The 15390-nt window shown below is 52.8% G+C and overlaps 1 protein-coding gene across 1 annotated transcript in view; it reads left to right on the forward strand.

Annotated features, from left to right (window-relative positions):
- Positions 1-269: 269 nt before the first annotated feature.
- Positions 270-15390, forward strand: part of CUX1 (cut like homeobox 1) — a 357827-nt gene continuing 342706 nt past the window's right edge. The window contains 1 exon segment of the mRNA XM_040634894.1: positions 270-503. Within this exon segment, the coding sequence (XP_040490828.1) occupies positions 441-503 (63 nt within the window). The 5' untranslated portion in view covers positions 270-440.

Raw genomic sequence — 15390 nt, forward strand, 5'->3', positions numbered from 1 at the left:
GCTGCCGGCCCCCGCGACCCCCGCGGGCCCGAAGCACGCCCCAGGTGAGCCTGGCCCGGGGCCTCCCGCGGGGGCCCGGGCGCCCCTCCCGCCGCCCTCCAGCGCCCCCTCGGGGCCGGGCCGGCGGCCGCCACCCGCTGGGGCCGGGGGCCCGGGAGGGGCGGGGGTCGCGGGCCGGGCGCCGGGCGCCGGGGGAGGGGCAGAGGCCGCGCGCGCCAGGCCCCGCGGCGGCCGCCGCGCCCTCGGGCTCCGACTCCGGCTCCGGCTCGGGCTCGCCATGGCTGCGGCGGCGCCGTGAGGAGGAGTCCGCGTCCTCCGTGGCGGCGGCGGCGGCCGGCTCCAGGCCGGGTTTTGGCGCCGCCCGCCTGCTGCCTCCTGGCGGCTCCTGAACTCCAGCCCCCTCTCTATCAGCCTCTCACTCCGTCTCAATATGTCTCAAGATGGCGGCCAATGTGGGATCGATGTTTCAATATTGGAAGCGCTTTGATTTACAGCAGCTGCAGGTCAGGCTTCTGCTCGCTCGGCCTCTCGCCCGGGGGTGGGGGCTGCGGGCGGTCGCGGCCTCCCCCGGGGCCCCGGGCTGCCCGGCCGCCGGGGGGCCGCGGCGGCGGGGAGGAGGGGGGTGCCGGGGAAAGCGGGGCCGAGTCGGGGACAAGTCCCTCTCGCTCCCCGGCCCCCATTGATAACTCGCTTGATCAGAAATTGATCCTCTTTGTTCAATTCATCGATCAGCCCAAGATGGCGCCGGGAGCCGCCGCCGCCACCGCTGCCCCCGGTGTCGGCCCCCACCCCGGGCGCCCCCCCGGCCCTGCGCCGCCGCCACCGCCGCCGCCGCCGCCGCGGGACCGGGGAGGGGGCGGCCCGGCGCCCGCGGGGCGCGCGCGAGCGGGGAGCGGGCGACGGCGGGCGGCGGCGGCGGCGGGCGCTGCGCCGGAGGGGCTGCGGCCTCGGCGGCGGCGCCGGCCGCGCGCCCCGCGCCCCGGCCCGCCGTATTCCCGGGGAAAGTTTGTGGGGAGTTGCTGTGGGGTGAAGCGCCTGCCTCTCCAGGAGGAGCTGCCGCCGCCACTGCCGCCGGCGCGGCGGAGCTGGGGCTGGTGGCGCTGTGGTGCCGCCGGCTCGGGGGAGGGTCAGAGCGGCCACCGGCGGCGGCGGCGGCGGCGGCGGCGGCGGCGCGGCCCGGCTCCGGCCAGGCGGGTGGCCGGGCGGGCGGCCGGGCGTCCGCGCGCCCCGGCCCCGGCCGGCCCGGGCCCCGGCCGCCGCGCAGGGCTGTCAGCGAGCGGGGGCCGCGCCGCCGCTCCCGCACCCGGCGCTGGGCTCCCCGAGCGGACCCCGGGGTTTGTTTACGTCCAGGCGGGCGCCCCGGGGCCACCCGTAGCCGCCCCGCTCTTTTGTGTGCCTGCATGAGTGGCGCGGACCGGCCCCTCTGCGGCCAGAGACCCCGGTAGGGGCGCTTGGGGGAAACTTGCGAGGGGCGGCGGGCGCCCGGCGCGCGGAGCCCGTGGGTCGGAGCGCCCGGCGGGAGCCGGTGCGGGCGGAGGGCAGCAACTTTCCCCGAGCGCAGGCCCCGCGCTGCGCCCCGGCGCGCCGTCTGCCCGGGTGGGGGACGCTTCCTCCCCGCCGCCTGTCCGGGCGGCTCTCGCCCGAATCCAGAGGCTCTCGCGGCCCCCAGTGACCCGCCCGCTCCGCTCTGGCCCTCTCATCGGGGGCCCTGCCCCCCCCTCCCCCGCAGTGTCCGCGGGCGCAATGGAGCGCGCGGCCGGTCCTCTCCGAAATGCCTTCTCGGGTCGGGTTCTCGAAAGCAAAGCCCCGGGGGCCCCCCTCGACTGTGGCGTGCCGGGCCATGGTCCGCGCGCCGAGCCTGGGGCGCCGTGGGGGGATCATGCGGGGGCTCCCCGTCCGGCGCCGGTGCGGCCGTGGTGCCCAGGGGGCGCGTTACTGCCTGCCACCCCCCACCCAGAGGAGCGGCGCGCCTTCGGGGTTCGCCCCGAACCTGGCGGCTCCGCGCTCGCGGCGCCTGGACAGCCCCGGGACTCTGCCAGGTGGATGTTGTGCGTAGCCGGAGCCAAGTTGAAGGTGAGCGGCTTGTGGGCCAGAGCCCAGGGAGCGCTGCGGGGGGGGCGGGAGGGGAGGTTGGTCTGCTGCTCGCGAGGGCCCAGGGCCGTCCGGTGCTCCGGGGGTCGCCCAGCGAGCGTCCCTTAGGATCGCCCGCTGCGCCCAACTCTGAGGGGTGCGGGAAGGTAAACTTGACCGAACTTTCCTAACCCGGAGGACCGGTGATAGTGACCTACGATACTTTTAGGAGGGAAGCAAATGAACTCCAGATGCAGCCTCGTATGAAATGAAGCGGATTGGATTAAAACATACGTAAATGGAGTCTGACAACTTTAATTGTATATGCTTGTTTTCCGTTCCTGCCTACGTGAGAAAGATAAAGCGGACTCACAGTCGTTATGAAATTTCTTCAAATTTCTCGCTTAACTAGGAAGAAGACTATGTGAAATATGTATTTCCGATAAGATTAAAACTTAAAGGAGTTTGAGTATTTATTGACTAAAATAGATTACTCCAAAGTGTCTATTGTGTAAATTAGATTCCTGAATGTAATGAACACAGCCGAATGGCATTTTTGATAAATTGGTCTACCCTGTTTTAGTAAAAATAGCTCCCTTTTACCATAATTTAATTCCTGTGCTTACTGTAAAACCCGTTGTGGAGTTTTGAAGACACAAACCTTAATTTTTTTTTCTTGTCTTCCTAAACGGCCATTTAGCTGAACATCAGTGAGGTTTATTTTTTAAGCATCTTGGCAACACTCCATGGGAGATGGATTTGCTTTCCAGAGAGGTATTAGGTTTTATGAACTCTTTGACACCCCGAACCCCCAGGTGCCTAGCTACTTGAGGGTATCATGAGGATGTTTAACTGTGTAACTACAGGGTTGGGTTGGAAGTTTCCTTGTCAGTTTAGGTGAATGAACTTTAAGGTGTTGATCTTGAAAAAGAAAAGTACGTGAGCGAGCATCACTATCATTCTCTGTACGGAGCATCCGTTGGCTTTGGCCGGTAGATAAAGATTTGGCCTTAGATGATTTCCTGTTGCCACTCCATCGCAGGTTTGAGAGACTTCATTTGGCTATGGAATGCCAGAGTTCAAGTATAAGGCTAAACTGGTTCTTTCTCTGGGCCCTGAAGAGGCCTTTTGAGTTGGTATCCAGTTTAACGTCATCTCTGTTCCCACAGACAGTAAGTGAGCCAATGAGACTGCAGTTTGAGAAGAGAGAATTCATTAGTTTCAGACTCTTCTCATCTTTCCAGAACCCCTGACCCAGAGATCGGGTTGCCGGCAGGGCCCAGTGCTGGCTGGGGCACTGCCACCTGAGGGTAAAGAGGCTGGGTCTCAGCTAGTCGCAGACCCAGGTTGGGGGCTTCTGCGGGTTTGCCGGAGACAAGACAGTTGTGCCCCTCCCATGCCTCCAATACGCCGCCCTGAGCTGGGCCTGAGTTCTTGTCCCTCTGCTTGGTCGTGAAGCCTTGGGATGTGGACTGAGTGTCCAGAAAGAGAGCTTCTGAAGATTGAGCTCTATTTCGTTTCCTTTTTAGTCCCAAAGGCTTGTGGTATGGAAGTGTCAGTGCTTTGGTGTTGCTAAGACTAGTTGGACAAGTTTTTATCCTATCCCAGACTTGTAAAAACCAGGCTTTTTTTTTTTTTTTTTTTTTTTTTTTTTTTTTTTTTTGGTAACAAGAAAAACACCATTGTATAAATTTGCCTTTTAAATACATGTTTGAAAAGAGGACACTTTCTAAAACAAGCTCATGTAACTCTGTGAGCGAAGCTTTTGGGGATGGGGCCTGCTGGTGACTGGCTTCCCGTTGGGGCGTTATTCCTACATGACTAGTGCTCCCCTTTAAGAAGTCTCTGCAAAAGTACCTTGAAACGTTTTCCTCTTTTTCAAAATCAGAAAATAATTCCAGTTTTGCCAAAAGTCTGTTTCTCTGATAGGTTTTATTTTGTGTTTTCCTGTTACGGCAGTATTTCCCAGAAGTGTATTATTTTGATTATGATATGTATCCCATTCAGTACCCTTTAGAAAATACCGAGGAAACAAATCATCAAGGAGTTCTACACAGCTGCTGTCTTTGTTTTCTTGGTTCTTTTAATATCGGTGTCTTTGAGATTGGGTGTGGGAGGGGGTCATTGTCAGCGGATTAAAGGTTTTTTTCTCTGTGTGCAACTATGTAGTTTTTTTCCCCTTTTTTTAAAGGTGCAAGGCAGTGAAGGGATGGGGTTATGCAAGAGCTCCTGATACAGTTGGGTTCGTAGAGTCCCCCTTTGCCTCCTTCCCCAGTTTCACGTACCTCTTGCCAGTAGTTAGTTACATGGGGAAGTTGGAAGGGCAAGGGGACAAACTGCCAATCCCCTCAGGATTTATTCTCTCCTAATCCACTGAGCTAACCTTAAAAATGCTGTCTGGGGAGCCGATGGAGCCGGAGACCTTTAATGGCTGTTGAAAAAGTCTCCGGCCCTGTTGTGTACAATTAAAACAGACCCAGCAGGGTTTCTGCAGGAGCGTGCAGAAGGGATAGTCTGTGCTTCCTGACCAGCACCCCCCTTCCGGGTCCACCTGTAGCAGTCAACAGTCGCAACTGCTCCCCAGGCTGTGCTCACGGTCCGTCTTAGGAGACAAAGCAAGGCTCGAAGTAGAAAATCTGTATTCATTTTAGCTCATTTATAAAGCACAAGGAACATCCTCAGTGAAAGGAAGGAAGGACAAATTTGTTAGAGGGAAGCTGGCACATTTTTCAAAGAGAAATTCATCACGTGAAAAACCCTATAGAGCTAGGCCAAATTCCTACCTGTGCTTCTGTTTTACACAGTTCATGCGTTTGGCATCATGTAAATTTCACATAGTTAAAAGGCAGGTGTATCTGATCGTCTGTACCACAAACTTGACCTGCAAGTTACTTTATAGGATCATATGTTATTTCAGAAATTACTTAAAAAGCTATTTATACTTCATTTAACGTATAAAAATGTAGATGTATAATCGCTTTTCCTGTGAAAGGTCTGATTTTTACAAGTAATTGTCAAAGAAATTGGTTATCTTGTTCTATTGTTTTGTCTGAAGCTCTGCATTATGGCTGCAGAGAGATAGTTTTGGTTTCAACTGAAATTCCCCTGCCTCTGATTGTTTAAACCAGACCCTTAATCTTATTTTAACATACTTAAAACGTTCAAAAAACCCGGAAGAATTGTTTTGTATAAGTAGCAAGTGAATGTAGTTTAAACACTCAAGCAATTCTGGTATCTAATTGGAAACAGGTGGAATTCTTGGAATCCTGTGTTTGAATCTTATTATAGCAAAGCACAGAGACACTTTTTACTTCTGGCCATTTGTTTTGTTGGAGCTATTTGAAGAGGGGCCCCGTGACCTCTCAGTGCGCCCCACTACTGTTTACCTGGACGTTCCAGTCGTGCTGGGCATTTTAGGAACTAGATGCCTGTGTATGTCTGGACACCCAAAACAGCTATGCGTGTGCAGATCATGGAGTGAAAAAGGAACTTTAATGGCGTAATTAGACAAGTGATTTAATATCTGTATTATGTAGCATTTCTGGCAAAGTTGTGAATTCACTTGTGATTTCTGATTTAATAAACATTTATTGACATGAGCATTTGGATAAATTTTATTACACCTCGATAATTTAGAATTCAGAGAGAAATTACTTTTCCTAAAAACTCTACATTGAGGGATATAAACTCACATAGCATCCCCCCCGCCCCGGCCCCCAAACAACCCACCAAACCGAGTTGGTTTCAACAAATGTCAGTAGTGGGGCTCTCTGAATTTTCTCGGCCACTCTTCCTATTGTGGTTTTCAAAGCCAGCTAAATAGCATGGTTTTGCTCTATGTTTAAGAAGCAGGTTTGGGTTGGTGTTCAGGTATTGATTTTATTGAAGAGGACAGCTACGATTTGTATTGCGCTGTTGTTCCTGTCACAGTTTTGGATTTGCTGAGCTGTAATCAGTCCCCATTTCAGCTGTCTCCTGAGAAGGTGGGTAAGGAGAGTGGCCTTTGGCTAGGCGGGAGGTGTCCCTGCCGGAAGTGCCCTGGGATTAAGGGGGGACCGATGGCGATGGTGTCGCCTTCACTGGCACCATCGCAGAAGCAGCTTTGAAGCACCTTTGATTTTTAGAAAGTCCACGTGCTACCCTATTCACGTGGTATGTCACAGTTAAAAAACATAATGAGGGCAAACAAGGGTTTCTGAAAGACATCTAATTTGTTGCAGAACCCGTCGACGACCTTCCCTTCGAAAAGTAAACAACTCTCTAATAAAAATAATTCTCATTCTTGCTGTAATTAAATTCTGAGAGGATGGTGTTCGTGCACGAAATAAATCTTGTCATTTTCTTCGTTTGAATCTGAAGGCTCTTCCTTGCTGCAGGAGGCCCAGGGCAGTCCGCAGAATTTTTGTGTTTCTTAGAGCCCTGGGCTGAGGGCAGCCCAGGAAGTTCCTCAGACGTGTTTGGTATGATGCCCACCTAGAGGATACCCCCCCCCCCGAAGGAGCGAGGTTGGGAGTGTTCATTCCTCCCAGGAATTTACGCAGTGCCATGAAGCAGCCGGGAAAAATAGCCAGGTAGGACGATTCACACGGAACTGCATAGGCTCTGCTTCCTTCCGTTGAAGCACTTGTGAAAATGAGCTGGCCCACACCTTTATAGAACCCAAGAAGCCACAGTGGGGCCCTCTCAGCTGACAATTGAAACCCTCAGTGCTTTTGACTGTGATTTATGAAGTTAACCTTGGAAGAAATTACCAGAACTTACTCTGAAGCTTAGTTCTGTCTTAGCATTATCCTGAGCATACCAGCATGGGGCTTGTTTCCTTAAAGACATCTTTGTATTTGGCTGTTTATCCAATAAGTTAAAGGACTTAACGTTTTTTTTTTCTTTTTTTTTTTTTAAAGTTATGTATGGTTGCGAGGTGTTCCGAGTTTGGTTAAGGGAAAAACAAATTGACAAATTAGCTCTTTCTTAAGTGAACATTGCGAAATGGCAAGAAATGGAATGCCATTCTGACTGTCATTAAGATTTTATTTGGGTGTTGACAGCTTTTTGCTAAATGTAAGACGTTCGGATCCTGTCCACTCAGCTGGAAAAAAAAAACCCAACAACAAAAACAACTAGCTTAAAAGCTTCTTCCCAATTTCCTCCTAAAAGTCTCTTTTACATGGGTTCTTTCCCCCCAGCACATTTTTAATGTTTTATTTTCTCATATAGTTTTATGTTTTTAAGACCAGAAAGAATAGGAAGTCCTTTTTAGGCATCTTGGTTCTGTTGATATTTTAGACCTGTGAGCGTCTTTGGTTGATTGCCAGCTTCTCTTCGGTTTTAGGGGAGAAACCGCTGTTGAGGTCAGAATATTTTGATGAACGCTAGTAAATGACCCCAAAGGTAAAGCCTTGTCTTCAGGAGCCTGAAGCTGCAAGCAGGAGCAAGGCCTGTGGGCCGTTGGTAAGGAAGGGCCTCAGAGGCGCCGCCCTCAGCCCGGGCGCTGCCAGCCCTGGACGCCTGCTGTCCCGGCTGCCGCCCATTTCTTGCCCCTCTTCTGAGCTCTGGCCCTGCCAAGCCCGTCCCCTCCTGTGTTGTGACAACTGTTGTTTTCTTATTTTTTTTTTTTCCTTTGTAAGTATTTGTGGAGCTCCATTATTTTGAGATTCTTGGAAGAAAGATACTATGTAAATGAAAATTAAAAATAAAATTCTTGCTGGAGGGGATTGTGCATTTAATTTTTCTGATTAGGTTTGGAAAAGACTTTTTTTTTTCTTACCCCGAAAATAGGAACATTCTGTTGCTCCTATCACCATTTTTGCTTCATTCTGAAAGGTGTGGCAGATAATGGTGAAACATGTCCTTTATTTTCTGTTTTTCACCAAGGTAGTTGACCTAGAACTTGAACCCACGCGATTCTGTGTACAGTGAATTATTTCTGTTTCACATTGTTCTGCTCTGCCCTCGCTGAGCGTGTAGGTAGCAACTGCCCATAGAACAGAGACCTTTTAAAGGGGGAAAGATTTTAGTCACCAAACATACAGAAATTACAACTAAAATTATGAGTGGCCCCGCAAATCAATTTCCAGCTTCTCTTCTCGTTCACACGGCAGAGATGTTATAAGTCGTATGATTTTGAAACAAGACTGTGACTTTAGGAGCATTCGTGGAAACATCAATTCACTGGAATCGCTTCATTGCAGCTGTGCCTCGGTTCCTTGCTTACATAATATCGTGTGCTGTCACAGCATTCAGCCAAGGGTGGGGGCAAGGTCAGGTTTGGGGTCATGCTCCTGTTTCGTAGGCATGTGGGGGCCCCGGGAGCCAGGCAGGAAGCCCGGGCTGCTGCAAGGCGCCCATCCAGGTGACTTGGTCCCCTCCGGGCCCCACAGTTGCAGGTTGAGCTCAGGGGGCCAGTGAGCTACCAAGGGCATGGAGAGCAGCGCTAAGCAGTCAGAAAGTCGTCACCTGGAGCTGGTCGCTCCGTCGTCTCTCTTCTCCCCACTCAAATTTGTCAGCATTGGCGTGGGATTGGGAGAGGAAGGGTATTGCCAGTTGTGGCTTAAATGTCATTGTCAGGGGAGCGAGCAGTGGTTTGCGATTGTTTTACTTTGCTCCGTGTTGGTATGTAATTATGTTGTCATTTTACAACGCACCAATACTTTAATAAATCTTTTGTGCACGCGTGCCTGTGTGTGTGTGCAGTTAGTTTTGGGGGCTGCTTGTATGCAAGAGCCAGATCTTTCCTAGCACACGAGAGCCGAGCTGAGTTGTGTAGCCTTTACTTGTTTCAAAAGTGTCTGTTGGAAACAGGTCACAATCCATTATAGATGTGGCTGCCAGATTAATCTTCCCAAACCGTTGATCCCATCCTGCTGTTCTTTCTCCTTAAACTCCCACGGTGGCTCACTTGGGTGCAGGATGGAGACCAGTTCCCTTAGGCCAGCAGACGGAGTTCCTGATGGTTGGCTCCACTTACCTAAACCTTTTGCTCCACTTAAAGATCCCAGATTCATGCTCACTTTGGGGAATGCTCTCATCCTCCCTCTGCATCTCTGAGTGTCAGACCTTCTTTCACGCGCTCTTTTCCTTCCGTTTTGACCCAGCGCTGCGGGAGCCTCAGGCGCTGGTGATGCAGGGTAGGGGAGCAGCACTTGCCACCCTGCGGGAGCGGGCAGCTGGCATTTTGGCTGCGATGGAGCCGTGCGCCGTGAGTCGTCGGAGGGCTGCAGAGGAAGGGAGTCCACACTGGGAAAAGCCCCCACCCGGAGCAGAGAGAAGGCCTCGGCTGAGATCTGTGCACCTGGGGAAGTGTGGGAAAGAGGGCATCCCAGCAGAACAGCTGGGGGGTGGCTGGTGGTCTCCGAGAACTCCCCTCTAAGGTCTGGCTCCCTTCCCTGGACCCCACAAAGCATCCGCCATAGCTTCTGGCTGTCCTTGACCGTTCTGCTCCTGTTCTCCACCTCACGGGTTATGTACCCGCTCTTTCATCCCACCCTGCTGTAGCGCCCAGTGAGTTCCGCTGCAGGAGCGCTGTCGGCCTCTTTTAAGGGGGACAGTCCCGGATATTCTGGTTTAAGACTCATTCGGCTGTTGACTTAAGAGGGCAAACGGAATTCTTCTTAGGATTGTGCAAGGGAGCTCGCTTATATTTAAATGGCTGTGTTTTGAAAGCTACTGATAGGTATATACGCCAAAGGAACCTGCATTTCTTATTTATTTCCATTTATTCAATTCCATCCTTGTAAAGCGACCTGTGCATTGGTTAAAATATATGTAATTGTATTTGTGGTACGTAAAACATAAAAAAAAAAATCCACATTTTTAAAAATAGAATTAGGCAGAACAATTCTTTGACAGAGATTTATTCTTTGACTCTGCCCAGAGCCTGAATGGGAGGAAACTTCCCCCTAAACGGGGAAAGTGCGTATTGTAATGATTAGAGCCCAACCAATGCAAGAGAAAGCAAGTGGCAAGAGGCACGAAGGTCTGGGTGTCAGCACTGGAGAAATGGCTCCCGTGTGCTCAGCCCCTGGGAGCCACCCCCTGGGCCTGGCGTGCGGAGAGGTAAAGGCCCTGGGCCAGGCCCTCTTCAGAGCAGTGGCCTTCATAGCCTGCATGCTTTCTTTGCTTCTTCATTTACAAAGAAAGTACCTAGGATATTTTTGTGGAGGTGACGTCACCGTCTGGCCGCATAAGCATTTGCATGGATTTGGGGAAGTGAGGGTTGCCAGGGGCAGCTGAGAGGAGCCACAGACCCCAGGGGCCAGCCTGGGTGGCTGATGGGGGAGGGGGCGCGTCCACAGGGACAGGGAGGAGGGAGAGGAGCCACCCAGGCTGACGAAGAGGGTGTGCTCCTGGCGGGATCTGGGGGACTTGGGGGGGTCTGGTGGGAATTCAGGGGCTGAGCCCTGCAGAGAAGGAGGGGGGAGCTCAGCAGAGAGGTTGGTGTTGAAATGTGGATGAGAACTTGAATCCTGGGGGTTGCAGCCTGTGGAAGATTTGTCCCCCTTGCAGTTGGTGCTTGAGAGGTGGGCATCATTTGAGGTGGGGAGGGCTGGAGAGCTCATCTTAACTGGGGGACCCCCCGCCTGAGTGTTAACTACCCCAGGCCTGGAGCTAGGACTGCTGGGATGTCTCCGTGGAGGGGGAAGAGACGGACAGCGTTGCTGCTCGTAGTGGACTGCGCATGTTATAACTGGTTTCATGTCCACTGGTGATAAGGCAGAGGCTTCAACCTTTTTTTTTCTAAGTATTCACTGACTGCTATCATTTCCCGGGTACTGACCAGGGACAGGCGCGTTTTGGGCCCTTGATTTCTTTCTTGTCATCCACACAACGGCCCCAGGGAGGAGAGAGGATCGGCTGGTAGGTGAGAAGCTGGAAAGCAGTAGGCTGACTCCTTGGTCCATGGCTTTCCTGCCGATCCCTGCTATTCATGAGACCAGCTCCATAGAAGCCCTGGAGTCCTTGTGATGAGGCTGTGGGAGGATTCAGGAGCGGGGCCCAGGTCCATGGGTGACCGAAGACGAGCCCGGGGATGGGGAAGTCACTTAACGTGAGTGGCTGGACATGGAAATGAAGCCTGGGAGGTGGGCGTGCAGGTACGTGGGTTGACCTCGGTGGGTGGATACCTTCTGGATGAGACCTTGCTGGATTTGAGAAATTTCCTAGAGCCTCCCCAGCCTTGAGACTTCAGAGTCCATTCATAGCAGTAGAGCTCCCCAGAAAAGGTAATCAGATCCTGCTACGCCTGGCAATGAGCATTCCCATCAGCAAAGGTTATCTGACAGGTGGGGTGCAGCGACAGCCTCGAGCTGAAAGCAGCCCTCCGTTCTGTGCCCCCTGTTGGCCTCCGTGGCCCGTCTGTGTGGCAGCAAATGCGTTGGAGGAGATTTGGGGAAATAAATGGTAGGCAGGCGAGAGGCCTGCTCATGGGACCCGGGCCACGGGGAAGGAGGAAGGGGAGGGAGGGAAGGAGCTGGCAGGGGAGAAGCCGAGCCCTGTCCAGCTGCGGCAGGCTGGGGAGCACGACTCTCACCAGGGCTCTTCTCTGAGACACGGGGCCTGAAGCTGATGCCGGGGAGCAGTTTGCTGTTAGAGGCTAATACTTATATTTTGCCCCGTGATGGTCAGCACAAAATCTCTGCTCGCTCAGCGCCCGGGAGTCCAGTTGATTTAGGCCCTACAGGGATGCTGGATTCAGATCCAGGCAGCATCACCTCCCAGTACCAATCACACGGGGTTCTGTCTTCGTGTTCCACATCAGAGGCAATGTTGGGGTGCGTTCAGCGAGAGACTGGCTTTGTATGCGGTCTGCAGGTGGGCATCTGTCCCGAGAGAAGAAGCCCGAGCACATCTACTCCTTAGATCTCAGCCTAGTTTACTCAGGGAATTATCATGGAAAAATGGAGCTTTTGGACTACTCTGAATTTGGATGACTTTTTTGCATGTCTGTGTTTTTTTGTTTTATGGATGATGCAGCTTTTGGTAAGAAGTTATAAATTTAAAAAATACATACAAAAAGGTGCAGTGGTCTTAGAAATAATACAGCCTGCGTGAGTGAAGTTTTCGGCGGTTTTGTTTGTTTTGCAGTGACTCATGGACTGTTGGGGCCATTCATTCATTTATCCAGAGAGTCTGTCTCCACGGTGCCTGGTCACCCCTAGGGTGCTGGGTGGACTAAGCCCCCAGCTCTGCTGGTCAGAAAACCACAGGACACGCAGTATCCCCAGGTGTCAGGTTATAAGGGCGGGGCCTGGGAAGATGGTCATTTGCCATCTTGCTCCACTGACTTATTTCACTTCCTCTGGGCCATGCACTGTTCTGGCACAGCGTTCTAATGGCCACAACAGCGGATACCCCTGCCTTCAAGGAACTTACATTCTAGCAGGGGAGACAGAAAGTAAACATAAGGAATATGTAAATCCATATTGCGTGTGCCTGGGCGTGGAGCAGACAGGTCAGGACCTCTGTGCAGAGCCCCGCTGAGTCACATGAAGGGCCGACCAGAGTGAGGAGGGAGAGGTGGTAAAGACAAGCAGTGGGGAGGAGACCCTGTGGAAGGCATGGTCCTGGTGAGAGATGGAGAGGGGTGGGGGAGAGATACCAGCCTCAGTGCGTGGGGTGTGGAAGAGGGAGGATCCTGGGCCCTGGTGTTTTGGGGCAGGGCCCCTGGGGTCGTGGGGGCTGTGGCCGAGCAGGGGCCACCTGTGGGCGAGGTGTCTGCAGAGACCCTGAGTGTGGGGAAGGGACAGGGAGCAGGGCAGGGAGGGAGTGGCCTTCCGGGTCCGTTTGACCCTGAGCGTCCGGCAGGCTGGTGTCACCTGGCGCCTGGAGCTGGCCCTCGCACACTGCTGCCTGGCTGGGCCCCATGGGTTTATTAAAAGCAGGTGGGGTGACTGCCCTGTACTTGAGTGTTGGGCGTGACTCAGATGTGCAGGGAGTCAGCTTGGAGTCTCTTTATTCTTCCCTATTTGCTTTTTGTCGGTAATCCTTTGTAATTCCCCAGTTTCATGATGTAATTTTAATGGAATTAAACTTGAACACTTTGAAATTATGTAATTAATTACGTTCAGCTTCAATTACAATGACTAATTATAGCGTGATACCTGGTGGCAAGTCAGGTAGGTAGGTACTGGGGGGGGGTTCGTGCCTGCCAGCTATCAGGACGGCCACTTTCTGTGCAGCCCCCGAGCCACCTGCGCCCCGGGGACAGGCCGGCCGCCTCGCGGGTTGCCCGGGGTGCCTTCCAGTCCCACCTCTCCCCGGAGCGGCTGGCTGGGACAAGCCCGAGGTGCGAGACGCGTGGGAAGTGCAGGGCAGGCGGTGGTGTGCGGGAGGGTTGTTTCGGGATGCAAAGGCTCGAACTTGTTTGCAGGTTGGAGAGAGGGCTCACTTGTAAGTTAGGGGTGCCGGAAGAAAGCTGAGGGCCCTGTTGTGAGATTCTTCCATTTTCCCTGGGATGCGGGAGGGGAATGGGAAGCGTCAAAGAGCTAAGACGGTTTACGGAGAAAAGAAGAGGTGTGAGAACCACCTTGGGGTGAACAGGAAAGGTGGGAGAAGGTTTAAAAAGGTTCCAGTGTGGTGTTATTTCCAGGTGGCCGAAGTGCAAGGCTTCTGGGACCAGTAAACTGAGCCTCAGCTGCCGGGACGGAGCGTTGTGTTTGCGGACTTCGCAGAAACTCTCCTGCTGCTTTGCCCGTGGCGGCGGTTTGGTGTCCAGCTAAGAAATACTCGCCCGAATTGACTGCTGCCCCTAAAGCGCCCACATCTCCTCCTGATGGGGGCCGTGCAGCTCCAGGATGGGGGTGCAGTGTTCCCACGGGGGTCGAGTGGTCGGGCCCTTCCACCCGTCCCAGCACAGCTGCCTGCCTGCCCTTCCTTACCCCAGACACACCTGCCGTCCAGCTGTTCTTCCACGGAGCTTCTCCAAATGGGCTTGAAACCAGGCGCCTGCGTGTGGCGTGGTGGCCAGTGTGCCGCGTCTGCAAGAGGCCTGCTGTTTGTTTGAGAGGCTCAGGGCGTTTTCCCAAAAGCTGATTCTTAGTCTCAAACAGGGAGGTTTTCTTAATGCTGTCTATAGGTTTTCCAGCATATTCCTTCCCCGTTGGGTGTGAGGAGTGGACTGCGCAGGCCAAGGAGCCCCTGCTTTCAGAAGCTTGAACAGAGCCTGTTATTTGGGTTAGGGCCATTAGGATGTCTGAAAATCTTACAGATTTCTATTTTTTAAGGGACAGCGTGACCTGGAAACATTTGAGTGTACAACTAGTTTTCCATTTTGGTGGGGGGGGCACGATGGTGCAGAGTGCTCTTGAAAACATTTTTTTTTCCTATTGAACATGCTTCAAAGAATAGCTCCCTCAACACAATGCCCAGTACCTCTGTTCTGTTACTTTTTACTTTTTTTTTTTAAAGGTAAGCTTTACACCCAACATGGGTCTTGTATTCACGACCCCAAGATTAAGAGTTGCATGCTTTACCGACTGAGCCCAGCCAGGAGCCCCTGTTTCTCTCTCTTTTTTTTAAGATAAAATTCATATAAAATTCACCGCTTTAACCTTTTCAAAGTGTGCGATTCATTTTTTTTTTGGCGTGTATTCATAATGTTCTGCAACTATCACCACAGTCAAATGGTAGAACATTGTCACCACTGCAGCAAGAAACCCATACCTGTTAGCCATGACCCTTGCATCTGCCCCGCACCTCCCCTCCCCCTCCCTGCCCCAGGCTCTTGTAACCCTTACTCTACTTTCTGTCTCAGTGGATTTGCCTGATTCGGATATTTCACATATAAATGGGATCATACAATATGTGGCCTTTTGTGTCTGGCTTCTTTGGCTCAGTGTGATGTCTTCCAGGTCCATCCACATTGTGGCACGGATCCGTCCGTCATTCCTTTCTGTGGCTGAATAATATCCCACGGTGTGGAGATACATCTGATTATCATGCCACGAGAGATGGGCACTTGGATGGTTTCTGCTTTGGGGTTTTATGAATAACGCTGCTATGAATGCCTGTCCGTGTGCAAGTTTTGGTGTGAAGTAGGTTTCCAGATTTCTTAGGTACGTACGTAGGAGTGGAAATGGTGGGTCAGATATGGGGACTCTGGTCACAGTTTTGAGTCTGTTCCTTTTTGACCTCTTGTTTGCAGCTCTTGCTTGTTCCCCAGGATGCTCCTTTTAATGCCCATGTCGCTCCCATCTCACTCTGCTCTCCTCTGGTCTTCCTCCGGCCTTCTCCTCTGGGGCCTTGCGAGGGGCACTGCCCTGGTTTGGAACCAGTATGACAGAGGAACTTGTGAAAAGGCTGTGTTTGGCTAAGAGCAGTCACGGT

The sequence above is a fragment of the Ursus maritimus genome, unplaced genomic scaffold (assembly GCF_017311325.1).
Source record: "Ursus maritimus isolate PB19 unplaced genomic scaffold, ASM1731132v1 scaffold_2, whole genome shotgun sequence".
In the NCBI taxonomy this organism is placed as follows: Eukaryota; Metazoa; Chordata; class Mammalia; order Carnivora; family Ursidae; genus Ursus; species Ursus maritimus.